Here is a 26,908-nt window from a genome sequence, read left to right as displayed (position 1 = left end):
CCGCCCTCTCGGTGGTTTCGAAAGCCGAGGAGCCGAGGGGGGGGGGCTGGCTCGCTCTGCGCGCGCGGGGCTGGCTCGCTCTGCGCGTGCGCGGCTGGCCGCGTGGCGGCTGGAGGGCGAGGCGGGCGAGGCGAGGCGAGGCGAGGGAACAAGATGGGGCGGGCGTCGGGTCGGGGCGGCACGCCGGCCACGAGGAGCGGGCGGGCCCGCGTGTGAGTACGGGAGGGCGACCGCTCGGCGTGCGTGGGGTGGGGTGAAGCGAAGCCCCTGCTCGGTGCGCTACTTGTCGGGCTCTCCCCAACCCTTGGAAAAGGAATTAACAAAACGCCTTTCCATTGATGCGCTTCAGACAGGAAGATGCGGAAGCTGCAAGAGGTTGTGTGTTGGTAGAGCAATGTAGGATGGGATAATTGGCTACACAAAATGTTGCTTGCCTGTTGTGCGGGGATTTTTTCTGTTTTTATTTTTTTAGCTTGCATGTATGTCTTTGTACCAAAAAGCACCTTCTGCATCCAGGTCGAGGTTACCGGCCCTTGAGAACGATCTGTAGGGTTCTTTGTGCATTTGTTGCATTGTTTTATGTAGTGTTCTAGATACTTTTTTAGTGTGCAGAAGGACCGGTCTCAGGCTGGGCTAACAATGTGGCAGCTACCCCAGGGGAGATGGTATGACTGTGGGAGCAGTGCCATCAGCCCTCGGAGTGGTCTCTTGCACCAGGCTCCCCCTCTCCCCCACTTCCCAAAATGATGATGAGGTTCTAGCCATATAATCACATTTGCCAATGCCTGTTTAATCATCTTTATTAATTATTCCATTGTTGTCGTTAGTCACGAAGTCGTGCCTGACCCATCGCGACCCCATGGACAACATTCCTCCAGGCCTTCCTGTCCTCCACCATCCCCCAGAGTCCACTTAAGCTCAATTATTCCATAGGGGAGTAAAAAAGTAAATTGTACCAAGCCAGGCATGATTTATAGTCCCGAAGTCATAATAGTACCACATCATAACAGTCGTAGCAGTTGTTAAATGCATTTATGTGCACAATCCAACCAGTATTAAACATTTGTATGTGGGAGTTAAACACATGTTTTAACCCTATCAGTTTTCACTGGGAGAGAAGATAAACGTGCTTAACATTGGCTGGAATGTGTCTGCCTATGACTGTCAATATTAGGCTTTTTAGGAGGCTGAATGTTGATGTTTACCAATGCTTTGCTAAGAGAGATGTGAATGTGGTACCAGATCCACTCAGATATGTGTGGGCTTGTTTTCTGGTGGAGTATTTCTGAAGATGGAAACAATGTATTTTAACTTCCTCCAAAAAGGTTGCATAGAATACCGTCATAAAACAAAACAGCATCTGTTTCTGAGTTTACTTTTCCCCAAATTGCACTCAGATGATGGGCAACGAGGGCTTTTTATTTATTATATTTACATCCTGCCCTTTTCCCTTTAAAAGAACTCAAGGCAGCTTACATACGCCTCCTCCTCCTCCTCTCAATCTTACCCTCACAACAACAGCCCTGTGAGGTAGGTTGGGCTCAGAGTCTGACTGGCCCAAAATCACCCAGTTGGCTCCATGCTTGCATGGGCACCAGAACCCAGATCTCCTGCGTCCCAATCCTGCATTCTTCACTGCTGTTTCACCTTGGCTGCTATGAGTCACCCGTGCAAATTCTGTGTAGATTAGTAATAATCCTCTGCCATGGATATTCAGTTCATCAGGATCTAGCTAGTGGGAGTAGAGAGGCACCACTTCAAGATTCTGTCCTTCCCTGGAATTTCATGTGTGCACCGCAGGTGTTTCCTATGTCCAAGAGCAACCTACAGCAGCTGTTCCAGGCCCAAAAGATTATAGTGTGGGCTTTGCGTCTTCCTCGTGTTCGTGTCATATGCTGTGTTCTCTGGTCTGGTGGGAGTTGTGGACCCTGGTAGCACTTAAAACAGTATTTTTCTGTCTTTTTCACCCTTCTCAGTGCAAACATGTCAGATCAGGAACATCTGATGAATTCATTGAAGAAGGAAGTAAGATCACTCTTAACACCAGTCAAGGAAGGCCTCACTCCTTTCCAGTTAGAACAGGAATACAGATGGATGATAGGAGAGCAGTTTCCATATCGGGCTCTGGGCTACCAGTCTGTCATGGAGCTGGTGAAGGAGATGCCTGACGTCGTGAATGTATGCCCCAGGGGAGATGGTGGTGTCATCCTCAAAGGTGGGTTTGAGGCCTGTTTGGCAAGAGCAGGGGGAATGTGCATGGGTTGAGAAAGTATGTTTTGCATGTGCACAAGGAGGAGAAGTTGGGTATTAGCACAGCAAATTGAAATTGACCAAATAGTTGTCTGTGGTAAACAGGCCCTGTAGTTTTGATACAAGCTTGTACAGGGTTTCTGAGCATTACACAGTCAAGGGCTTCTTGGCAACTTTAAATTTCTTGTAGAGTACAATTAGTTCACACTCCATAAACATGTTGTTTAAATACAAACCATTTTTTAGACCTGACTTGATAAAATTTGAAAGGAAAGTGATTAATTTATTTTAAAGGCTACTGTGAGCTTAGACCTGGCTTCACTCACTGGGGCAGCAACTTTAAGGTACTCCCACAGCAGAGTCTTGAAATTTGGAAGTGCTTCATCCGCATCATCCCGACCAGCTCGACCATATGGATAGAGCAGATTTTATATTTCATTTGAAAATAAGTCTAGAAATGGAACATGTCTTGCATGAGAGAAAATGGGAAGATATAGAAGTGCCTTCCTACACCATTTTAGTAATTCTGGCCTGGGGTGCTTGGGAGCTGTAGTCTGCATAGCTGGGAAAATAGCTTTGCTTCTAGAATGCAAGCCCTGTGTACTGGTATTGTGATATCTAGCTTTATTGTGCAATATTGTTCTACTGTTAGAGTTTGGCCAAAAAAAGGTTGCTGCAGGAAGCGGGAGTGCTGCCAATATTTTACTTTAACCATATTTTTTCTTGTCTTCTAGCTATTGCAGATGAGTCCACCAAGGGGATTGCGAGCTTGGTTGCCAAACAGAAGAGCAAACCTAAGGCACAGCCTTCCAGGCACAGGCCAAATCTCTCTCTTCATTCCACACCTCGCCCTGTCGTGCTTTGGCACCCCATAATTCCTGCAAACTTACTTCGGCGTGGCCGAGTGCCACCCATTCTGCCAGCTGTTGTAAAAAGTGATCTGAAGGAACTGCTGACGTTTTCCCCTGTCTTGCTGTCAGATTTTGACAAAGCCTTTTTAAGGCACTTTGGACGGACATTTGAGTTTCTTCGTTATGGGTTCTTCTCTATGTTTGAGGTGCTGAATGCGGCTTCAGATATCATCACGGTTGTACAAACAAGGGCAGGCTCCCTGTTGACTCTAAAGAAGAGCCCCTCGCCTAGGAAACCTCCAGAAAAAGTGCCTGAGTGTAAGACCACGTTCGCTTAAATTCATTTGGGGGGTGGGAAGCAGTTTTTATTCACCACTGTTGCATCCTTATGTGATTTATCCACTTATACCATCTATAAGTGCTCATATACTAGCAACACTAATCCCTCGCGTCCTCCCTGCCAATTAAAAGCTTAAACTCTAGGTTCTCAAGCTATGCCTCAGCCCTCATGCCATGTGGTGGTGTTACAGGGGTCAGGGAGGATCTTGAAGCATCTGCCACTGGAAGCAAGTAATGCCCAGAAGGGGTGGGTGGTGGACTTAATTTTTTTCTGAGACTGGCTTGTCTGTCTCTCTTTGAAAGACAGTTCTGTCAGCAGTCCAAGAAAGAAGTTACTCAGGTTCAGTCTAATTCAAGGTGCGCTGTGTTGCCAAGCAAAAGAGTTGGAGTACTGGGTGTGAAACATAATCTACCTGTGTTAATTATTTGTCCGTGTTAGTTCCTTTGCATGGATTCATATACACAAGTGCAGGCTACACTCCAGTTCTCATGCAATGACAAGCCACCGTGGCTGATTGGTTATGGTGAGTTGTCATGTCGTGCAACCCCTGCACAATTCCTGCAGGATGGCCTTTTTTTTTTTTTTTTTTTGCATGAACAAGTTGCCCTAAGAGCCCATGGCTTGTTTTAGGGTTGTCCATGCACATGGTGGCTTGTCATAGCACCCAAATTCAGCAGGAAGGTTTTACCGTGGGTTGCTGTGCACAGCTAAAGCACCGCCTGGCCAGAGCGGCAAAACCTCCTCCTGCGCGTTGCAGTCTTGCTTGTGCTGTCTCCATCCTCCCTCGCTGCTTCTCCTCTGATCCCTGCCTTGCAGGGCCTCAGTTTCCCCCCCGTTCACTGCTTTCCCATGCCATTTGCATTGTTCTCCCAAGCCTGCTCACTGCACTGTAACCTGTATCAAGATGAGAGTGGCAGCTAGTAATGGAGGGAGAAAGCAAGGAGTTGTGGAGGGGAGAACCAACAGTGGCCGGAGAGAAGGTGCTTTGCTGGTGGGCATCCTCCTGAGAGGAGACGTTCTTAATCTGGAGCAATGTGAAGCGAGCTTTTTTTAAAATGGGAATTTGCTGGCTAGCAGGTTCAGCGTCAAGGCAGAAGAGAAAGAAAAGGAGATGAGAGCTGAAACCCTTTTCTTGGCTTTATTAAGGCAAAGTGGTGACTCAGCCAGATAAGGCAACATTTCAGACCTCGCCTGCTGCTGTTCCAACACCTGTACTGAAGACCTCTTCTCCAACCCCTGCTCTTCCCGTTGATAACCAAAGTCCGATTCCAAACTGGGAATCAGAAACTGCATTGGTGCCATTGAAACGGATGGAAACCCCATTGGTGAGACCTGATGAGAAGATAAGCGAAGTAAGTTGTCAAAAGTGTTTCTCTGCAGTGGCAGAACTAAAAAGATTCATTTGTCTATTATGAGATGATGCATTTGAGAATCTGTATGAGCTGGCTGTCTTGCTCTTGTTAGCTGCATGCAGGATGTCTGTATATAGTTTGAATCTTGCTAGCAAAGCTGAGAAAAGATCTTCCTTAAGGTGGGCAAAGAAATGCTAGCAAATGGTTTTGTTTTAAAATCATTTTGCTATCTAATTATAGATAGACTTTTCAATAGGGAACAAGCCTTTGTGGACCCTTTGATAGAATGGCTGGTGAGGAGGGGGGTTGGCTCCATCATCCCGATTCCACTTTTCTATCCCAAGTGAAGTCAGGGCAGCTCATAACAAGTATTGAACAATAAATACACATACAATCAATAGCAAACTATGAATAGTAGCTTTAAAATGATACGGAAGATGGGCCAAAATGAATTAAATGCATGCTGGAATGAAACCATCTCTACTTCTCGCCAAAAGGTGGTCTATAAAGAGATCTGAAGTGTTTCCTTAGGCAAATTGTTCTGGAGTCTGGGCACCACCACTGAAAAGGCCCAGCTGCACTTCAGATGGCAGGGAGAACATGAAGGAATGCCACTTGGAATAGAATTTCCTGGCAGGTCCACATGGGAGGAATTGGTTCTGAAGATGCTTCGCTCCAGGCCTTTTGGGGCTTTGCTAGTACCATCAATTGAACCTGGAAAGAAATGCATAACCATTACTGAGTTTTGCAAGGAAGTACTGCATCTCTCTTTCAGTATTATCTTTTCAGTCGGCATGTTCTTGTCAATTCCAACTTGTAACTTTTTAAACTGATTTTTTAAAAATAAGCTCTAGCATGCTTTATATGCAAAACAGTGGCCTATGAAAGAGTGCAATAGCTTTGTGATGCCATAATACACGCAGCTGCCCTGTGTGGCGAAGGAACAAGGGACATCGCTCCAGGGAATGTGAATGTTAGTGTTGGATCCCCTGGCCTCCACAGGTCCATGTAGCGCCTGCTGCCCTGTTGGAGGAACATCAGACGCTGGCCCCTGCTCAAGCAGAGCTGGTGTAGCTGTTCAGTTTTGGGTTTTGAGTGTGTTGCCTTCGCTGAATCTGTTGTTTTGTATAAAGCAGAAGGCTTCTTGTCTGAAAGTTCTGAGTTGATAATTGCCGGGCATTCAGCAGTTCAGGCAGTAGTGTTGTACACACTTTTTTCAAAGTAACGAAACTCTTGGGATTTCTGAATAGATGGTCTGGTTTAAAATAGAAGGACTAACTTTGTGCCTGCCATAAGGAAAGCTGGATTAGTATCAGAGGAAGAAAGAGTGAAAATTGGTGTAAGATGCATTATTAAAGAGGGATGGTACCATGTTAATGGCAGAAAGTGCTGAATTAAACTGACTCCTGATGAAAGTGGAAAAAGAAAGTGTAAAAGCAGGACTATTGCAGAACATTATGGCAAAAATCTGACTACCGAAGATTTGCACAGCTTTACTGTCAACAATGAAGAAGTTGAAACTGTAAAAGATTATATATTTCTCAGTCTTTGTTTAAAATGGCAACTGTAGTTCAGTGTTAGGAAGTGTAAAGTGATGCCAAATTCACCAGCTTTACATATACACTGAGGGATTTTAGGATTGTGCACAGCTTGATAGAAATGGTGGCACAGTATTCAGTGGCTGTTAAAAATCTGGCACTATTTAGCTTAGAATAAGATGAGTAAGGGGAGATGTGGAAGAGGTATACAACATTATGCATGGAGTGGAGAAGTATTTTCCCCCCTCATAGTTCTAGAATCCAGTAGGTCATCCCATGAAGGTGAACGATAGAAGGTTTGGGAGAGTTAAAAGGCAGTAACTTTTCACACCGCATGTAGTTAAACCAAGGAATTTGCTATTGACAGTGTGCTCTGTGAGGCACTAACTTTGATGGCTTGAAAAGGGGATTAGACAGCTCAAGGTGGGTCCTCTGGTTGGGCCTCAGACAGGGGCAGGACCACCAAATGCTGGCTGCTGGGAACAACTAATGCCATCTAGTTGTTATTGCGCCCTGCCGGAAGCGTTGGCCAGTTCATAGCTTGGTCCAGTCCAGCAGGATTTCTCTTAGATTCATAGGTTTGCATATTTAACATATCCAAGCTACTAGTTACTCTTTTTTCAGAAACACATTTCACTTGGAGGGTTTCCATGCAGAATTTACATTCATAGTCATAAGATTCCCAGGATGCAAGATCTTGCAAAACTGAATACCGGTTTACCTGTACTGTCATCTCCCCTCACTGTTTGACTGTTTGTGCGTCTCCCCCAACTCCCTGCCCCAAGCTAGAGAAAGAGATGAAGATAGCACTTGCTGAGAAAGGACCTGGAGGAACCGTCAGCTCAGAACTCAAGGAAAAAATAAAAATAGTAAGTATTTGGATTAAGGTAGCAACCTAAGCTTTTAAGTCTAAGTGCATGAGCCTTGGAGGACCCTTGACTTTTGTGCTTCCTCTTCTCCTGACTTGCTGTGTTTTACATTAAACACCATTCATGCTGTGAGGCTCGTGGTCTGACTGTTTGCTTTGCAAACAAGCATTTCCATCTGTTTCTGGTTCCTGCCAGAAGGGCCACTCCTGTTGGGTAACTGATAGGTCCCAGTGGTGCTTGGGCAGCATTGGATGATGCCCCAAAGAAGAATGCTTCAGTGAATTTAATGTAAAAACTAGCCCTTATGCACCTCTGTTTAATCTTCCACACTATATTACTGAACATTTATAGGCTTAAAAAAAAGGGAAAACATGGAATAGCCAAATTGCATGCAACAATGTATGAAGTGACCTAATTTGCCCAAAATGAGAGCACACCATTGGTTAATTTGCCTGTGGGGTTCTTGCATCATGCTTCGTGCCCACAGGTGCCTGGCCTGCCATGGGTTGTGTGAACCCAGGCAGAAGAGATTGTTTGAGGGTTCAACAACCCTTGGATAATCCATGGCCTCTTTTAGGGTTATGTGAGGGCTCACAGTTGCCTGGGTTCACATGGTCTTTCACCCCACATCAAACTGGATGCCTGGCAGGATGCGATGACTTCCCCAGGGTGTAGGGGAAACAGCCCAGGGCGGCAGCTCAATCTTCGTGGCAGGACGTTTTTCTATTGCAAAGGTTTTGCATAAGGATTCTGGTCTGATTCCAAACTGTAAATATTTAGATGCTTTACACCAGAATCGGTTGTGTGAACAGCATTCATAATTCACTGTTGAGGCTGGAGTTTTCAGTAGGCACAACATTCATTTTCTCCTTTTTTCTTTTAATTTAGATTGTAGCACAACATCCAGAAGGCTTGCTTGCTTCTAAATTACCTGGTGAATTCAAGGTACATTTTTTCTCTCAGTTCTGTTACACAAACTTGCCATTGCTTATTGCATCTTGCAGTATGTGTGTGCCTTTTGTTGAAACAGTGTTGGGATACAAGTCAGCTACAGCGGTAGGGGTTCAGTTGTAGACATCACACCAGACTGCAGTTTGAGCTTCAAAACATATAGCAGGTGAACAGAGGAGGCTTAAGGGATGCTCTCTGCTTTTCTGTCGTCTTCACTCTGCTTCACAAGTTCATTCCCTTTTCCCTGATGTATCAGCCTCTGGCTGTAGTCACTGCATCAGTTCAGACATCACTTGAAACCCCGATGTACTGGTGTGTCCTACTGCTTCAGACCACGATTTCTGATTTCAGCTGGTTGGCTGGCAGTAACTTGTGAGTTCATGACTTACCAACTGAACTGTTTGGCGTGATGTCTGAGCTGAATCATTTTGACCTCCCGTTCACTTTGAGAAGGGAGACATTTTTTCACCCTGTCACTTAATTCTAGAATTTGGAGTCATCCCATGAAAGTGATGGGTAGGAGATTAAGGGGGGACCAAAGGAAGTTAAACTGTGGAATTCACTTCCTTGAGAGGTAGTGATGCCAACCAATTTGCAAGAGTTTAAAGGGGGATTGGCTGAATTCACGGAGGAGGAGGAGGTTATCAGTGGCTACTGCTCACTGTCGGCGTCCAGTACCAGATGCCATGTGTCTCGTTACACCAGTTGCCGGCGGACATGGGTGGGAGAGTGCTGTTGCGCTTCTCTCTCGCTTGTGGGCTTTTCAGGGGCAGCTGGTGGCATGCTGTGCAGGCAGAATGCTGGATACCATGAACTGCTGGTCAGATCTCACTTGACTTACGATCGCAACGTGAGAGCCATTTGGTCTTTCTCTGTTTTGTGGAACTGTTTCCTATTTTCTTATTCTTCTGCCTAAAGCTAAAATTCTGCAGATGTGCAGCGATGTCAGCATGTGCCAAAATCTTGTTCCAGTTACATCAACAAGAGACAAAACACATTGTGGCACATTTTTATCAGGCTGTTTTTTCTAGGTGAGCATGGGGGCATTTTTCACTTTTCTCAGGCAATTTTCATAGACATTGCCTATTGGAAGTTAATCTAGTTCAACATTTTGCCTTATTTTTTGAGGAATCAGTTTTATCAGTGCTCAGACTAAATCTTTCTTGGAAAGTTGTTAGCCAGGGTATATAATGTATGTATGGCTATCACAGTATAAATACTGCAGATCAGCTAAAAGCAGGGAACGCTTCAGGTCATCTCCAGCATGCTTTGATTTGTCTTTTCATTTAGCTGCATTTTAAAGAAACGCTGCCAGTAAAGATGCTGGGCTTCTTAACCCTGATGGAGTTTGTTGGTGCCCTTAGCGATGTTCTCCATATCGAACACAAAGAAGGAGAACAAGACTGGCTCATCTTTGACAGTGACTCACAACGTTTAACAAATGGTAAGTGGGGACATTGCAATTGCAAATTCTTCCAAGGTTGCTCCCTTTATGTAACTTGGGAATACTAGCTTGCATTTGAAGTAGCCATATAATTACAATGCAAGAATGACCAGAGAATATTAAGATGTATCATAAGATTGTATGTCTTGCATGGCATATATTAATATTCCTGCTTTAGTACAGAATTAATAGTAGACCACAGTTTGTATATACCATTAATACGTTTGCTACTCAGGTGTTTTGATGGCCCTTTGCTGTGGTTTTCTTGGCTGAATTAAATGGGTGCTTGCCACAGCTTTGCAACTGTAAATAAATTGGATTAAAATCAGTCACCGCATATTAAGCTGGCAGAACAATAGTCCTGAAGTAGAGAGAGAACCGAGAAGGTAGGAGAAGAGAGTTGAATGCTGTATCCAGTCAGTTAAGTTTGCTTAACCTGGATACTTTTATTTTGGAGCCACAAAATCGGGGCCCTGCAGTGGTTTTCTGCTGAAAATGGCTCCCTTCCTTGCTGCGATTAATCTTTAGCAGAAGATCTTCAGCAGAAAATCGGCCTCCCAGTTGGGTGGGAGTCCTGTTACGCTTTTTCTCCAGAATAAAAGCAGCTGGGTTATACATATGTTTTAAAATGTCTAACATCACGTGTAGTTTTGTGCGCTCTCTTAGAGTTAATGAATGCAAACTTCCCTTTATGCAGTCGAACTTTTGGAACTGACCTTTCTGACTTTTGACTGTGCGAGTTGTGTGTGTCTTCTGACGCAAGTGTGTGTTGTTCCAGCAGATGGACAAACGAATCTTCAGATTGCCCACTCGTTAGCATGTGAGGAGACCCCGCATGAGTGCAAGATGCCCAGTTGGGATTCTCCTTTGGAGGATTCTAAAAATCTGCAGACTAAGTTTAATGTCGTAACCAAGATGAAGACACCGGTAGGAGTGTGATATTGCAGTCATATTGCTGTGAATGAAGCAGCATCATAGCTCGGAGCAGTAGGCTTGCTGTCAAAGACAACCAAGAGTTGATGCTGTTTGTTTCGACTGTGGCGCTACGCAATTTTTACAATAGTCTATTGTTTCAAAGTTCTCAGAATGCCGGGGGGGCATAGTCTCATTTTTCTGAACAGCAGCTGCCCCTCCCCTGCTGAATGCAAACTGCCTTTGATACTGAGAATTCCAAAAGCAAAGAGTTGTGCCTTGAACTGGGAAGCTGCTGCTGAGAGAAGAATGAAAGCCAAGCCCTTACGTGAACCTCATCCCCACCGTGAATTCCAGCTGATTCTGAGTTCGGATAACACTTACAAAGTCTTTATTAGGGTGCTTCCACACTTCAACTCGGTCATCTCCAATTGAATCAAAGCCATTGCAAAACCTGGCTCATTATGAACTAGTTTCATTATTTGTTAGCATTATACGTTGCCTTAAAATTCTCAGGATGACTCACAAGAAGAAAATAAAAGAGTGTAACTTGCAATGAACTGTAAAGGCTGTAAAGTAAAGGTGTGCAGTGTAAAGACAAGTTGTCGAAAGCAAAAGCTACCCAAAGCTTTGGGCTGTTCACAGACTCTCAGCCTAGCTTCCCTCACAGGGTTGTTGTGGGGATAAAATGGAGAAGAGGAAAAGGAATTATGTCGTCTTGGGCTCCTTGGAGGAAAGTTGGGCTTTATATGCAATGCATAATAAAAAGCCCTTCCCCAGTGCTGACATGTGCTCGGTGGACCTCTCCGGGGGCCATTCTAGAGTGGGGACTCCATTCTTTTAATTTTTATGCCGCCTTCCTTGTTCATTAAATTGGCATGTGTAGAAAGGGTTACTGTGTAGAATAAATAGGGGGATGAAATGGGAGGAGGAGGTATTTCTGCGAATGATGTCATTTGCACTAAATGTGGGAGGCACTTGATCTTTGTTTACATTTTTAGTGGAGATGGGCAGCGCAGTGATACAGTGGGTAACACTGCATAGCATTTGAATACAAAGTGGAGGAGAGTTGTCTGATGTTGGGGTGGATTAAAGACTTGCATGCATTTTTAAAAATAAGTCCTAAAATATAAATTAAGCAGATAAGTAACATGACATGAGAAAGGGAAGAATTTCCTGATCTCTGAAGCCTTAAGCCTGCAAAATGGGTGTCCAAAGGATAATCTTCCAGTGGAAGCCACCTCTCCCAGTGGTTTGTAACCCTTCAGGCCTGGCACTATGGAATTCAGCCTGTGATTGCAAGCTTACCTCTTTGGGGAGCATTTTGAGCAGTTTGCTACCGAACTGTCAGCAAGCTGTCAAAAAGACGGTGTGTGTGTGTTTGCAAAGCATTTTTATGAACAGAGATAACAGAGAAAGCCGGAAGGGGCGGTTGAGGGGGGATGCACCTAACTCGAGCGTGGAGTTGAGCAGACAGTAAAAGTTAAGAGGGGCTGTGTGCACATCACTCGTGGGAAGCACTAGCTGTCCCAGGATAGAGTGCTTGTTACGTGCGCTTGTATGGTCAGCTGCGGGATAGAAACTAGGGAAAATGCCATTTTCCTGACAGGAAAAATTCAGCGTCTATTAGCAATTGCATTTTTGGGCAGAAAGACAATCCAGAAATGCTTATTGGGCCTTAAAGACTTCCAAGGAAGTCCCACCTGCTGATGGTTTCCTAGTTCATCGTTCATCTTTTTCCTGGTTTTTTTGGGTAGTTACTGGGCAAGTTTAAGAAGGATCTGTGCGTTCCTGATGTGCAAAACTGATTGACTTGGGAATTGCCCTTTTACTTACCTACTCTCTTTCCATCCTGTAGATCCAAGTTATTCAAGAGAAAGAGGGAGAGGTTTTGTTCTTTGAGCAAATCCTTATTATGGAGCAATCCTAACTAAGGAACATAGTAGTGGAGGAAAGGTGGTCCATGGGTTCTGTGGCAGTGTGCAATCTTTTGAGCGTTCGGGGATGTGGTCACTACTCTGTTTTTTGCATTAACTCAAAAAGCAATTCAGAGTCTTGGGCAGCCAAACACCTGCTGCCATGCCAGTTCGTCTCGGACCTTGCATGAACACCTGTTCCTTCTGTTTTCCTGTTTTTGTAGCACTTGGGTTTGGAGGAGCCTCACATCATGCAGGAGATAATGGAAGAAGAAATTCCCCCAGATGCTGCCCTGGACAGACGCCTTTACAGTCTCCCCCAGTTTAGCAACAGTACATTGGTGGGGCTATTTGTGGAATACATTCTGTCTCCATCACAGTTCTATGTTCGAATCTACAGTGCGGAAACCTCTGACAAGTTAGAAGACATGATGGTTGAGATGAGGTGAGACTATCCTTGGCTAGTTCTGTTCGGAAGTGAAAATGTATAGGCATCGCATGTATTGGTTTAAGGAGAATCCAATCCGATTTAATGTGATATCTTGAGATTTGTTTGTACAAACGTGCCTATTTTCAGTATTAAGGGTATTTGTTAATGTGCACATTCCAAAGCTTTCACATTTGATTTTATAATCATATATGTTTAAAGCTACAGCTCCTGAAAAATGTCATACACAGTACTACAGACGCAGGTAAGAATTGATTAATTAAAGTAGAAAAAAAAAAGGTCCACATTCAGATTAGGTCAAATTTAAGCGAATCCAGACTAATAATTGTTTCTAGTGAGGACCAGTGTGTGTAGAATTCTGTCTTTGTGTTGTTATGTTCTGGTTTCGAGTTTTTGACTCCTGAAAATAAAGGGTGTATAGATGGAGTCACTGAAGCAGTCGGTGTGAGCTTGAGTGGACTCCGGGAGATGGTGGAGGACAGGAAGGCCTGGAGGAGTGTTGTCCATGGGGTCGCGATGGGTTGGATGTGACTTCGCGACTAACAACAACATACCATTTCTACAAGAACAAGCTGCACGAATGTCAGGATAAAAGAAGGGACATGTTTTGCATGAAGGTTACTGAAGTAGCACTGGGAGAACAAACTGTTCATAAAGACTTCACATTGTACAAATAAACTTGTTGAATTAATTTGTCAGACTAGGTCTCTGATAATCTAAATATGAACCATTTTTTACAGAGCTGGATATTTGATAGTCACATGAGTTGATCTTCCAGGTTACACAACATTTAGCTTCCCAGAGAACAAAAAGTTTGTTGTCTATTTTCCTGGAGCAAAGCTTTGCAGCAGTTTGCATAGACCTAGATACTAGAGTCTTATCAGAGTGGTTTCCATTGATATTTGTCCTGTATTAAAATAAGGTTATATTAGCAATAGATTTCCTTTTACATTGTAGCATGATATACTGATACTATCATGTATAAACATATGCAGTATATATTTAGAGCTTTATACAACATATGTTATATGTGGTATATTGCATTGTGTAAGGAGGGAAGTCACTTTTCCCTCTCCCACTTTTAGATTATTGCTGTTAAGTCCTAATGTTTTTAAACTGATCTCATTTTTTTTAATTTGTGCAAACTTTTAATTAAAAATGGGCCACAAAGTAGAACTTCTTAAAATTGGAATTTTCCAAACTTAGCCTGCAATCCTGAATGCAGTTACCCGGGAGTAACCACACTGAAATCTGTAGGCTTTCCTTACTATTAAGACATGTCTTAGTGACCTTTTTGGATTCTTTCAGACGGTGCTATTCTAGTAAAAATGTAGCTGACCGTTACGTCATGCCTGAAGCCTGGATCCGACCCGGCCACCTTTGTTGCGTGAGAAATTTGGATGACAAATGGTGGTACCGAGTTATCATTCATCAAGTGCTCAATGATCAGGAAGTAGAAGTGTTTTACCCCGACTTTGGAAATATGGAGACAGTCCACAAATCTTCACTGAGGTTTCTCAAGTAGGTTGATTGCATGCCAGCCAAAGGCTGATCATACAGTTGCTGGCCAGGGCACAGAGAAACATTGCTGAGTTTTCCATAGTCTTCATGTGTTTATTTTGCACACTGGATTGGTTTGGACTATTTCCTGAATTGAAAGGATATGATATTCATATATCCCTTTTGTTTCATTCAGTTATAAAAGTTTGCGTCAGTGAGCACTCGCAGATGAACAGAGTAACTTAGTGTAAACACAATATCTTTAGAACAACTTGGTAGTTTGCATCATCTGCCAGCCGCGAGAGCAGGTCTGAATGTGTGTTAGGTGCAGCTGTGTTGCAAAAGGGTTGTTCTAAGCTGAAATGCCAAACTATGATTTGGTGCTGTGTGGAAAAGCCCTGCTCTTACCTGTTATGAAACTCATTCTTCCCAGAGAAAGGGAAGTGTCGGTGGAAATTTGGACTGCATTATGTCCGAGCTACCCCACTGTCCTGTTTGAACTTCAGACTGAGTTCCTTTCCTCCATGGGGCATGGCAAATGTCAACCTGTGTTTCATCTTTCAGTGTGAAACCGGATAGCTTGGCTTGAGGCAGCTGGAGAGAGGGGGCACTGGACTGCAGGTGTTGAACTTTCAATAGCCAGGTGCTAGTTCCAGGCCGTGCGCCGTTATCTTTTTATTAAAGAAAGGCTAATGTAAATGAGATGTCTATTGCAGTGCTTGTTTCATAAGCTATATGGACTGGCAGCTTGTTTTACTTCCCAGTTTCATATCTTGCCTGGGTATTCTTGCATCACTCCCCCCTTTGCTTTAGAGGCAGACAGGATTTGGCTGGCTCAAGCAAGGTGGCAGCTGATCTGCCTTGCAGCAGGAGTGGGGGCGGGGGCAGAGGTGTGCAAAGACAGCAGGGAGCAGCACACCTGAGATCCCTTGTAGCTCCAAACCGTAGTTTGGCAGTAAATCTGAAGTAGCCCATTATGTGGTTCCCGTTACAGATACTGTTACACAACGCTTCCTGCCCAAGCTATCCCTTGTTCCTTAGGTTGGGTGAAACCCACAGAGGTATGTATGAAATTCTCACATTTCACTTTGTCAGAGATAACAAATTAGTAAAGCAATCTGTCTTTGTTTTGAGATACTCTGGAACAAAGCAACATATAATTCTAGCCCAAGTTAGAATGTTGCTCAGGCTTTGGCCCTGAAGGAATAGAATCTCCTCACGATCTTCCTCAACCTGGTATCCTCCAGATGAGTTGGACAGCAACTCCCATCAGCCCCAGCCAACATGGCCAAAGGTCAAGAATGCTGGGAGCTCTAGTCCCAGACATCTCTAGGGTGCCAGGTTGGGGAAAGCTACAGTGATTGCTTGGCCTTTGCATTGACTGCCTCTCTGCCTTCGCTTTCGCTGAGCTGGCGTGTGGAAGCAGTAAGGCAGTGCAGTTGCCTCCTCTTCCATTTGTCAGTGGAGTGTGGAGTAGAGATTACTAAAGGGGGAACAAATTCCGTATTGTTTAGCCCGCTCCTCCTCCTCCTGTGATCTGTTTCTAGGGAGTTGGCAGTTTGCTTAAAACCGGGTGCTTGTGACAAGCTGTTGGCGGCTGGTTCATCTCCGGGTGACGTGCTCACCATTTGGTGACTTCTGGAAAGGGTTCCCTTGAAAAGTGTTGTGCTTGGGAAAATTGCGGGAGGTTGAACTTTCCGTCTCTGGTACTAGTTGTGTAACAGCTCATACACACATGCAGGGTAGCACAATCTTTTGACCGATTGACTATATCTAAACAGACCTCAAGAGGTAGTTTCATGTTAACGTTTTATGCCATAAACATCTCCGGTTAAAACACTAAAAATGAAAAGATTCATCTCAAGTTACAACGCTTAAAATCAGAGGACTGTTGACAGACAGCTTACATCTGTGCGCCAGCCCCAAGCCTCCTCCCTTTCTATTCAGTGCTGTGCAAAGATTTTTCATTCTACCCAGTCATTTAATCATCTGCTACATTTTTAAGTAATCCTGTTCCTGTGAAACTCTTATGGCTTCTTGCGATGCCTGCTGTTTTAACCTCTGTAACTTTTAACTGATGGTGTTATTTCCCCTCAGACCTAACAAGCACTGGGCAACTGCAGAAGATAAGACAGATACCCCTCATTAAATCCTATTTCCTAAAGATGGGATCAAGGGAAAATAAGTAGCTAGATCTTATGGAAGAAGAGGAAGGAGGGGTTTACAGTGGTTTGAGAGCTAATCTAGTATTGGAGCATAAATACCATGAATTAATATAAATGGTAGAGTATCTCAGAAAATGAGAGGCAGAAAAAATAGGAAAAATTACTAAAAATGCACAAAGAAATTTGGAAGCATATTAAGAAACTAGAGAAGAAATTGTTGACGTTAACTGATTCTTTAGAAAGGTCTGCTTCCTGGAAGGAATGCTGTAGACACCTTGAAAAGCTATTTGTGTGCATAATAATTATACAAATAGAATCTGAGGTTTGAGTTTCATGGAATTTTCTATTTTGTTGGCTTTATGCTTTACCCTTTTTTATCAAGGGTGACTGGACTGCCGACGCTGTGCTTGAATTTCAGCGGTTGTGCAGGCTGAAATTGTTGGTGGGAGTTGTGGATGAGTACATAGATGGAGTCCTTTACCTTTTCCTTTGTGACACTAGCCACGAAGAAGATATCTACTTCCACAGTGTGCTGAGATTAGAGGGCCATGCACTCATCTGCCGGGAGAACATTCCGTCCAAGGTGAAATGAGACCAAACTATTTGTGTGGGGGTGATGGGGATGCAAAGAAACAGAGAATAGTAGAGTCGGAAGGGGCCATGAAGGCCATTGGTTCCACCCCCGTGCTGTTGCAGGACACAAGCTCAAACCGTCCCACTCAGGTGGCTGCCCAGTTCTTCGTCGTGGTCTCTGTGCATCGCACATGATGGGTGCTGCGCCTGCCCAGTGCCTTTTAAATTAAGCCTACAATTTAAATTTAAATTAAGCCTACAAACTTAATTGTGGTTTGATGTGACCTTGTTGTGACCATCACTTTGCCTTTGGGACCACACTGAATCATGGAGATGGGGATGGACTTGGTTCTAAGAGGAAAGGAAAGAAAACCTTTGTTTTCCTGCTGGATGTTTAGAAGTTCAGACTGACAGGTGCCAAACATTTCTTCTTTCTCTTGCCTTTGACAGGGTTTTAAAGAGCTGAATCCCTCTGCCTGGTATATCCAATCCATCCCAAAGGAGGAAGCTGCTTTGACAGAGCCATCTGCTTCCTTGCTTCAGGAGGAGCTTCTTGGTAGCCCCCCAGGAGAAGATTCAGAGGTTTGTGAGAATGACACAGATCTGCAGGTAGGAATTCTAGAGCTTTTAAAATGTGTCTTCTGCCCCAACTCATTTTTCTGTTAGCTCCTTAACCGTATTAAACTCTCCCATGCCTAAGAATTGACATGGGAAACTGCAGCTCGAGAGAGACTGCAACACGTTGCCCAATCCAAGACTAGCTTGATGGTCTGGACCCCGAGTGTCACCATCTCCCTGCTGGTCCTCTTGGACTCTCAGCAGCTTCCAGTAGTCGAGGATTTTGTTGTGTCTCTGAGAGTACTTGAACCAGGGCGGGTGGGTTTGCAGAATGGCAGCACCCTTCTCTTGTCATCTGACAGCACTGGCCCTGCGGGAGCTTTCTTGTGCCGGCTTTGCGGGCTCCGTGTAACAGCGATGTTGCATGTATATATGGATGCAGAGAGTGAGATCCCCCGTGGCTCTGGGGTTCAGTAGCATCAGCTCGCTGATGACACCTGCCACTTTGTTTCTGTTCACTAGACAGCAGGAGGAGCACCTGTCTCCAAGTCTGAACCAATATCCGGTAGATGAGATTAAGCAGGCTAAAGGTGCATTCGGTTAGAGTACGGTTGTTTCAGGCGTTAGGTACGATGCCCAGCACCAGAGATTTTACAAAATGTTGTTCCAACTTGGCTTCGGGGGTCAGTGATCCCAGATGAATAATAGCCCTTTGGTGTTAAGAACATAAGAAAAGCCATGCTGGATCAGATTGACGGTCCATCCAGTCAACGTTCTGCTCATATAGCGGCAAACCAGCTGAACACAGGATCCCTCAAGCAGGATGAGTGCAAGACCTCCATCTGCTCCAGCTCCTCAGCAACTTCCTCCTTCATGAACTTGTCCAGTTTCCTTTTCAGGCTCTCCAAATGGGAGGCATCCCCATTTCATCTACCACTTAATTGCATGGGTTAAGTATACATTGTGTGAAAGACTTCCTTTTACCTGTCTAAGCCTCTCATCGGTCAGGTGCATCGGATGACCCCAGTTTCTAGCAGTGTAGAGAGTACTAGAGGGAGAGTTGGCCTCTTCACTTTCTCCACAGCCTGCATAATGTGAAATACCTCCGTCATGTTTCCCCTTCCTTGCCCTGTTTCTAAGATAAAGAGTCCTAGTTAGCTGCTCCTCATAGCAAAGTTGCTCCAGCCACTTGATCATTTTAGTTGCCCTTTATACTTTTCCCAGCACAGTGACATCCTTTTTCAGCCAAGGCGACCAGAATGGTACACAATATTTTAAGTGTAGTTGCAGCAAAAACATGTATTTATTTATTTATTATAGCATTTTTATGCTGCCCCGTCGCAGAAAACCTCGGGGCGGCTTACAAAGCAGACTAAGCAAACATAGAATAAACATTAAAAATCCGGAGCATCTCAGCAATAGTATAAATCCAGTAAGTAAAAACAACAATTAACAGTTAAAATATTGTTTAAATAAAAAGGTCTTGGCCTGGTGCTGAAAAACAAATAACGATGGCGCCAGGCAGACCTCTCTGGGGAGCGCATTCCATAGGCGGGGCGCCACCGCAGAGAAGGCCCTCCTCCGGGTGCTCACCCTCCTAATATCCTTCACGGAGGGCTCCCAGAGAAGGGCCTCCCCCGCCGATCTCAGGGGGCGGGCGGGCATATATGGACGCAAGCGCTCCTTTGGATAACCACTGTATAATTGCAGTGTGATCTTGGCAGTTCTGTTTTTGTGTCATTCCTAATTACGCATTACATAGAATTCACCTTTTTCAGAGTAGCTGTGCGCTGGGCTGAGATTGTCATCAAGATCCCTTTAGCTCTGTTACTTAAACTCTAGCTAATTAGCTGAAGTTCCTTCAGCTCTGCTTCCCGTGCCCTTTTAAACCCAGAAAGTGGATATAATGCAGTGAAATTCACTAAGCGTGCTTTGCTCTTTTGCACAGGCTGGGTGGTACTGGAGTCCCTTAAAAGGATTAGCCAAGACCCAAAGCGCTGCTTAGTAGCACGGAAGACTGCTGCAGATTCCCCCTCTGCTCTCCTTAGGATGACAAAAGTGCCTTGGATTTCCAGAAGCAGTTTGCAATCCGAAACGAAGGGTTTGGTCATTGGAATTAGTTTTGTTCTAGTTTGAATCTTTGTTCGTGCTGAGTGACTCTGGTTACATTAAAAGATTTATTTATCCACGTATTGCCTAATTTGAACAAATAAAGGCAGGTTTTATACAGGAAAACTGACAGCAAATGTGCTTTTTCTAGAGATTGCACGAGAAGGGGGAGGATTTGGCACGTTTGCAACTTGATCAGTTGGAGCAGGGACACAACTGCTTTGCAGATTCTTCTAATTGTTCATGTGACTTCAAAGAAAAAGGGCACTTGAAAGCCTGTCCTGAGAATGCAAGCCTAGAGCAAAATGAGCAGATGTTGAAAGCATCTAAGGTACAGAAAGAAGCTCTAAAAAGTGTATGCATTTTAGAGACACAAAAATCAGCATGTTATTTTAATTCCCAGGTGTAGGACATCATGCCATTCAAAGTTCCCAAAGGAAGACAGATTTTGAGAACTGCTCTTGAAGAGCAAAATCTGAATTTTACAAACATTCCTCTGAGGAGAGATAAACAGTGGCTTCTGTGTTTATAACATTTTATTGGTGCAAGTGTGGTCATGTCAGTTTGACACACAGCTGTCCCTTCACTAGAAGGATGTGTTAATTTTGGAGCATTTATCAGGTGGTTACCCAGACTGGTATCAGCCTAGCAGTAATTCCTTTTTTTGATAGTTCTTGTAAAGAGGTTCACCAGGAAATAAAACCATTCTCTCTTGACCCCAGTTCTGCACCCCGTTACTTGGAGCAGCTGCAGAGCTGCTCTTGCACACGCTGAAATGCCTCTGGGAGCAATGATGCATCATCCCACATTGCAAATTCCAGGGCGTTTGCAGTCTAATTTTTTGCAAGTGCTGCAAGACTATTCCAAGTGTTAGTTGCTTTTGAAAGAGAAAACAAATTTAAAACGTAGCCCTTGGATAACATCACTGAATATGGTTGGCGCAGGGGTTCAGTGGAACGCCATGTTGTGATTTGGACTAGAGTAGCAGGCACAGATCGTCTGAGAAGGCCTTAGCTGTCAGATTCAGTGCTGCTTGGGGGGAAAGCTCCCGAATGGTGGGTGGATCCATGAAAACAGGGCAGTTCCTAGGTTTAAAGTCCAGAAACGAAGGACACAAGTGGAAAATGGGATGGTGAGGAAGAAGAAAACGTGATAGTTCTTGTAAAAAGTGATGGAAAATGGGTGGCTTGCAGCTCCCAAATAGCGTTGGTGGCCTCCAGGAAATCATGCTGATAACCACATAGCGGTGGCGCAGCTAGAAGTTGTGGGGCTGGCGGGCTGGGACCTTGGCCTTTGGAGCCTGCCAGTTTCTTGTCCTTCGCGATGCCCGAGGTGAAGGTGAGAGAGCCTGGATGGCACGGCTCTGAATGCCGACAAGAGCCGGAGCAGGTGGTCCTGTTGCTGTTCTGCACAGGGCTGGTGATTCTGATGGTCCCGTGAGGGGGAAGGAGGGTCCCAGCCTGGCTGCCAAAAGTGGCAGTGGGTGCAGAGAAGCTCTGCTGTTTCCATTGCTTGGTCTTCAGAGGGCAGAGCCTTCCTTACTGTTTTGCACACTCGCTGGTGTTTGCAATGTTCGTGGACGAGCCATCTCTTATAAATTGTTAAGCTGTTTAAAATTTGAGGGGGCTGGATCATTTGTTAGGACAAGGCGATTGTTCCTAATGAGATTTTCAAGTCAGTGGTCCAGGTCTTCTTTTTAATTACCATTGACAAAAGCTGAGACAAATGGAACCCTTGCATATTTTCTCTCACGATGTTTAAAATGGTTCTTTGATGATAAAGCAGATACCATTCAGCCTTTCCCCCCCGCCCCCCCCACTATCTTGACTTTTTAGGCTGTGAATGTTTGATTGGTTCATCTCTTATAATACGATTATATAATTACCTTTTCAAAGGGTTCAGTGTGAATCAGTTTAAAATAAGTGGGGGAAATGGGGAATTAATCATGCAAGGAGCATATGAAATGGGAAGCTATCAACTGTTTGATCCTTCTGATTTATACTTTCATAGGAAATAAAGGGGCAAATTCAAGGAATAATGCGTGAGTAAAATATTGAGGATCTCCCTGAGACCACTTGGACGTGAGACCCAGTGTGGTGTCGGGGTTAAGAGCATGGGACTGGACTCAGGCGATCCGGGTTCTAGTCCCCGCTCGGCCATGGAGCCAACTGGGTGACTTTGGGCCAGTCACAGACTCTCAGCCCAACCTACCTCACAGGGTTGTTGTTGTGGGGATAAGATGGAGGAGGAGAATGATGTATGCTGCCTTGAGCCCTTTATAGGAAAAAGGCAGGATATAAATCCATAAATAAATAATATGGGATTCCTGGTGAGATCCTAGTTTATCATGGAGTTCTTAGAAAATCTCTGTCTCAGTGCCAATAATGCTTTACTGAATATCTGTTGTAAAGTTGGGGAGAGGTTGTCCAGTGAGTGAATTCTTTAAAAAAATGCTTAAATGAACATTATTTTCCTTTTTAAAGTTGGCACATCTGTAACTTTGCTCTGGATCATCTTCTAGGATTCAGGAAGCCTGTGCTCAAACCTTGAGATGCCGTACCTGGAACCTGTGTATTTATGCAAAGAAATTTGGGATGAGAACTGGATACCTTCCAAGTATTATGAAGAAAAGAAAAAGGATGATAGCTGGGATAATTTGTGCTCTGATACTGCAGAAAATTCCTGCCAGGCTGCAGGTGATGAAGGAAGCAAGGATGAGACCCGCCACAGCCAGGACGCCATGCCACAGGTGGTGCTGGTTCAGTGTTCAGAGGGAGGGTGACAGCAGAAAAGGGAGAAAAATCACACAAGCCAGCAGTGTCACACACAGACTTATTAGTGTAAAAACCTCGGGCAGCTTCAGCTGGTGCCAAATTCCTGCCGAGAGCGGCTGTCACTTGTTACCTGAAAGCTGACAGTGTGGGGGCTTCATTAGCATCCCTGGGCAAAGCATTCAGAAAAACGGACTCCCAGGGCAACGATCCCACTCTGGGGAGACTTGCACAGCGCTGACCTTAAGGGGCAATACCACTGGGTACTTTTGCCTCTACCAGAGCCCTAATGTCACAAGCGGGGCCCACCATTGTGGAATGAGGATTTAGTCCTTCGAGGCAACCGGAAGCTGGTGGAAGTGCTTGTGTCAGAGCTTCGTCGGGGAAGCTCTAAATCTGTTCAGAATCAGTGGGACTCACTGCTTGTGCAGCGGAATGAGCCACATGCATGAGGTGCCATTTCTGAGGTGCACTGAGCTGCTAAACCGAGTGCAGTTTCTGTATTTGCGGAAAGGGAATCATTCAGGTACCGGATAGGGGATCAGCTTTATAGTTTCAGCCAATGCTATGAATGGCACCCAGAAGCAAATGGGCAACTTGTGCAGCTCAGGCTATGCTGGAGTGATATGCTGTAGTCACCCAGCACAGCCAACGGCCCGGCAGAGGTGCCTCGCACGGGCCCCTTTGCAAAAGGACTTGCCGCTCCCCTGACTCAGCTGGTAGCTGACACTGACCCTGACGGGTAAAGCGGGCCCTCCGGTGCCACTCGCGCCTGATCGAGGGCTGCCTCACGGAGTTCTCCAAGGCAGCAGCCCCGATTCTTCCAGCGGAAGGCCCCCTTCTCCCCAGCCCGGGAGTAGCTGGTCCGTCTTACCTGAACCATGCAGGTCCCCCCACCTCCCAGTCTGGTTCATGGCTGTTGGGCCACCCTTTCCATTGCCTCCTTAGGCTCTGCTGAGTGAAGGATGGAAGGAGGAACCACCCGATTCCACGATTCTTAACAGAGAAAGTCCCCTTTGCCTTCACTCGGTCTTCCCTGAGTGCATTTTTTAAATCCCGCCGGCACATACGTGGGAGTGCTTCTTTGACTTTACAGGCTCTGTTTTGTGCACGCTTTTGCTTATGGAATGTGTATATCATGCTTGCAGGATGCAGATGTTTCCGGTACTGTTGACAGAATGACATGTCTTCATCTGGAACCCCTGAGCCAGTTCCCCCAATCGTCTGAAGGAACAGAGGTGAACCCTCATGTGTTGGCATAACTTCTGGGGGCAACTTCTTACCTGGGAAGAGCATGGCCAGGCTTTCTGTGGCAGGCGTAGGGAGGCCTCCATGTTCACATAACTCGAAGATACACTGTTGGCAGTTGAAGGACCCCACATAGGTTCCTTAAGGAAACTTCCTGAGCATCATGGCTTCCGAGAGAACCTTCAGCCTGTGCGGAGGTGGCCGATGCCGTGGAAAATACTTCCTGGGCTTGCAGCAGCCATTTTTGAGCAGGCACAGCTGTGTCTCTGCCCTGAAGCTACAGGCTGCCGCTCCAGGTGGCCCCTCGTACTCTTCCATCTGCGGTCCCTTCTTGGCGCCTTCCCCTTCAGTGGTGAAGGTTAGGTGTGGGAGGCAGGGCTGGGTGCTTGGCCCTGTCCAGCAGGGGAGGATTTAACCCCAGCTAATTCGCAAACAAGGAACAGAAGCCAGAATGGCAGCCCTTCCGAGTTTGCTAACCTTTAGGCTTGCTGACGAGATAGGGACTTCACAGGTTGGGATTCAGTGTTGTTTCTGATGAGAACTGTCGTGCTTGAGTTTGGCGATAGGAGAGGGCTTCCCTTGCTAATCATACTGGCAAGGTGGATCCCTGGTTCTGTGGGCAGGGGGAGTGTGTACATGCACACGTGGCCCCCAGTTCCCATCTGGCACTGAAATGGCCTCAGGACCAACAAGGATGTGCACCCCCTGCACTGTAACATGGGGGATACATGGACGCAGACAGACAGGCCTTACCCTGAGCACTTTTGCTGCCCACCATAAGCAACTCAGCCGAGCTTCAGTGCGGCTTGTTCCCTGTCGCCTCTTCCTGTTCTCGATGCTAATATGAGTGAGTGTCTAGGGAACCTCTCAAGGATCCTGCACTCTTCACCGGGGTATGTTTTACAGCTGAAAAGTGGGTTAAAAAATACGGAATTTGCCACCCACAAATACATACGCAGTAATGATACGAAAGGGGAGCTCATCTGTGAGCAGGCCATGGACAGAAGCCCGGGGGCTGGGAGTCATGGCCCTCCCTGGTGTGTATTTCCTGGATATTCTTCCGTGTACAGTATTTTCCAGTCCAGGATGCAGTCTGTAAGTAACAGATGCACCTGCCCCATGCAGGGTATGTCCACACTCCTTCCTTTTCCTTGGACTGCAACTTGGGTTTCGTGTGCATTAAAGCGGGTTTCTTACTTCTTCATTCGACTGCAGACAAGCCCTCCTGGAACAGCGCCTGATGCTTTGCCACAGACACTGGAAGAGTTTTATGTCTCTATTTCCCATTCCAAGAAATCAGGAGAGTCAGACGAAATTGATTTGGATGCCAGCAAATTATTTGCCCGTTGCGACCAGCCTCCACCATCAGCATCTGCGTTACATGGTACTTGTGGGCTTACAGCTTAATTGCAGGAATGCATAAATCGAGTTATGTGCATCTTGATGGTATTGTGATCTGCAGCTTTATTACTCTGATAAGCCTAAATTGCGTGAGTTTAGGGATGCCTGTGCTGGGTCCCGTAAGTCAGAGGCGGGGTGTTAGAACACAAAGCTCAACCCCTTTTAAACAAGGTTGTGACTGCTGGTCCCACAGACTGAATCCTATACATCAGCCTTCCACAATCTTGTGACTTCCAGACACCTTTGGACTGCAACACCCAGCATTCCCAGTCAATGGCCCTGCTGGATGGGAATTCTGGGAATTGTGGACCAAATGCCTCTGATGGTGACATAGTTGGAGGAGGCTGCTGTACAGGGGTCGAGAATTGACCTGGTGGTATAAACTGTGCTCTTTTGACCCATACGTACTGTTTCTTCAAGTGTAGTTGGAGTAAATTCTGGAGTACCAGGAAATATGGTCACCTGCCTGCACTGAGAGTCAAAGTAGTGAGCACTATAACCGATTCTAAAAGGGTTAAGAACGTCCATCGGCACGAGATGTAGAAGCCTTGCTGTCTTCAGTGCCTTGCATTCTTGCGTGTGTGTGATGTAATCATACAACTCTACGTTGCTTCATGGAAGGGACTCTGCAGCAGCATATATAAAGGCCAAAACAGTACATTCCTGCAGAGATGTGGGAGCAGCTTCCTCGCAATTCTCAGGGCTCCAGTTAAACGAACAGGCAGGAGATCACATGGATAAAGCAAAGGGCCAAATGGAGTGGCTTTTCCCAGTACCTCCAAGCATTGCCTCTTTCCTGCTGAGGGTTCTGCCCTGTTCTGTTGAGAAGGAGTTGTGGAAGTGTCCCCACACGGAGGTCGTTGTCTGCAGAAATTATCAGAAGAGCATGGGAAAGCATTCGCCATGCTTGCACTGTAAAAGTGTGGCTGCTTGGGTTGGAGACTTGAATCTAGGTCCCATCAACTGTGTAACTCTAGGGTATTTTTATCTTCTTTTTACTGTGCAGGGGAAGCTTCTTTGGAGAAGAAGGGGGATGATTCCTCCAGGGCCCAGGCACTTGCCCTGTACCGCACTACCAGCCGTCCTGATGACGGGACCGTAGGTTGCAACGCCTTGGTATTCACTGCGGAGCTTCAGGGCGCCTCAAAATTCTGTGTCCCTTGCAGCACAACAGTTGCCCTAGGAGCCTCTGCCCGCTTAGCCGCGTCGAACAGATATTTCTTCTTCAACCTGCTGAGGAACATGAAGGCATGAAGAAGGCCAGGAAGGGTCTGGATGGCCCTGAGAAAACTTCGGTGTTCAGTGACTTTATTGGACACAGCAGTCAAAAACCTTTTCGTTCAAATGCTGCGTCCTAATAGTTTGAACCCAGTTTTAGTTTGGACTTGGTGCAGACTTTGTTATGTTTTTCCCCTGTATTTTTCCCCCTTGTTCTCTAGTTGTGTTGACTTTCTATTTTTAATACACTGGTTTCAAAAGTAATCAGTGAGCTGTTGTATATCACACAAAATGGATATTCCCCCTCATGTTTGAGAAGGACTTGGTCTAATTTCGTAGTCCCTCACCAGCTATAGGATGCCACTAGAGTTCTGGAGAGTGACATTTCAGAAGTGTATTTTTCATTTGCTTAACGTTATGGGAATACGTTACATGTTCTCAGTTTGACTTTGGATACTGATGAGAGCGGATTCCCCTGGGAGTATGTTTTGCCT

General features: G+C 45.5%; 1 protein-coding gene across 3 annotated transcripts; it reads left to right on the top strand.

Annotated features, from left to right (window-relative positions):
* The first annotated feature begins 158 nt into the window (after positions 1–158).
* Positions 159–26,651, top strand: TDRD5 (tudor domain containing 5). 3 transcript variants are annotated; one of them, XM_044439309.1, is made up of 18 exons: positions 159–212; positions 1,977–2,215; positions 2,985–3,419; positions 4,588–4,793; positions 7,117–7,200; positions 8,089–8,145; positions 9,442–9,595; positions 10,377–10,522; positions 12,648–12,868; positions 14,180–14,392; positions 15,366–15,432; positions 16,919–17,119; positions 17,560–17,718; positions 19,928–20,107; positions 22,298–22,525; positions 23,696–23,785; positions 25,011–25,179; positions 26,203–26,651. In XM_044439309.1, the coding sequence occupies exons 2-18, from the start codon at positions 1,984–1,986 to the stop codon at positions 26,448–26,450; spliced, it is 3,090 nt and encodes a 1,029-aa protein (XP_044295244.1). In that variant the 5' UTR covers positions 159–212; positions 1,977–1,983; the 3' UTR covers positions 26,451–26,651. The 3 variants fall into 3 exon arrangements, with proteins under 3 accessions (XP_044295244.1, XP_044295243.1, XP_044295245.1); XM_044439308.1 differs by having other exon boundaries at positions 10,374–10,522; XM_044439310.1 differs by lacking the exon at positions 19,928–20,107 and having other exon boundaries at positions 10,374–10,522.
* The last annotated feature ends 257 nt before the right edge of the window (positions 26,652–26,908 follow it).

The sequence above is a fragment of the Varanus komodoensis genome, unplaced genomic scaffold (genome assembly GCF_004798865.1).
Source record: "Varanus komodoensis strain SLA01 unplaced genomic scaffold, ASM479886v1 scaffold34_1, whole genome shotgun sequence".
Classification (NCBI taxonomy): Eukaryota; Metazoa; Chordata; class Lepidosauria; order Squamata; family Varanidae; genus Varanus; species Varanus komodoensis.
The sequence above is the reverse complement of the archived record's forward strand: the minus strand, read 5'-3'. Positions and strand labels throughout refer to the sequence as shown.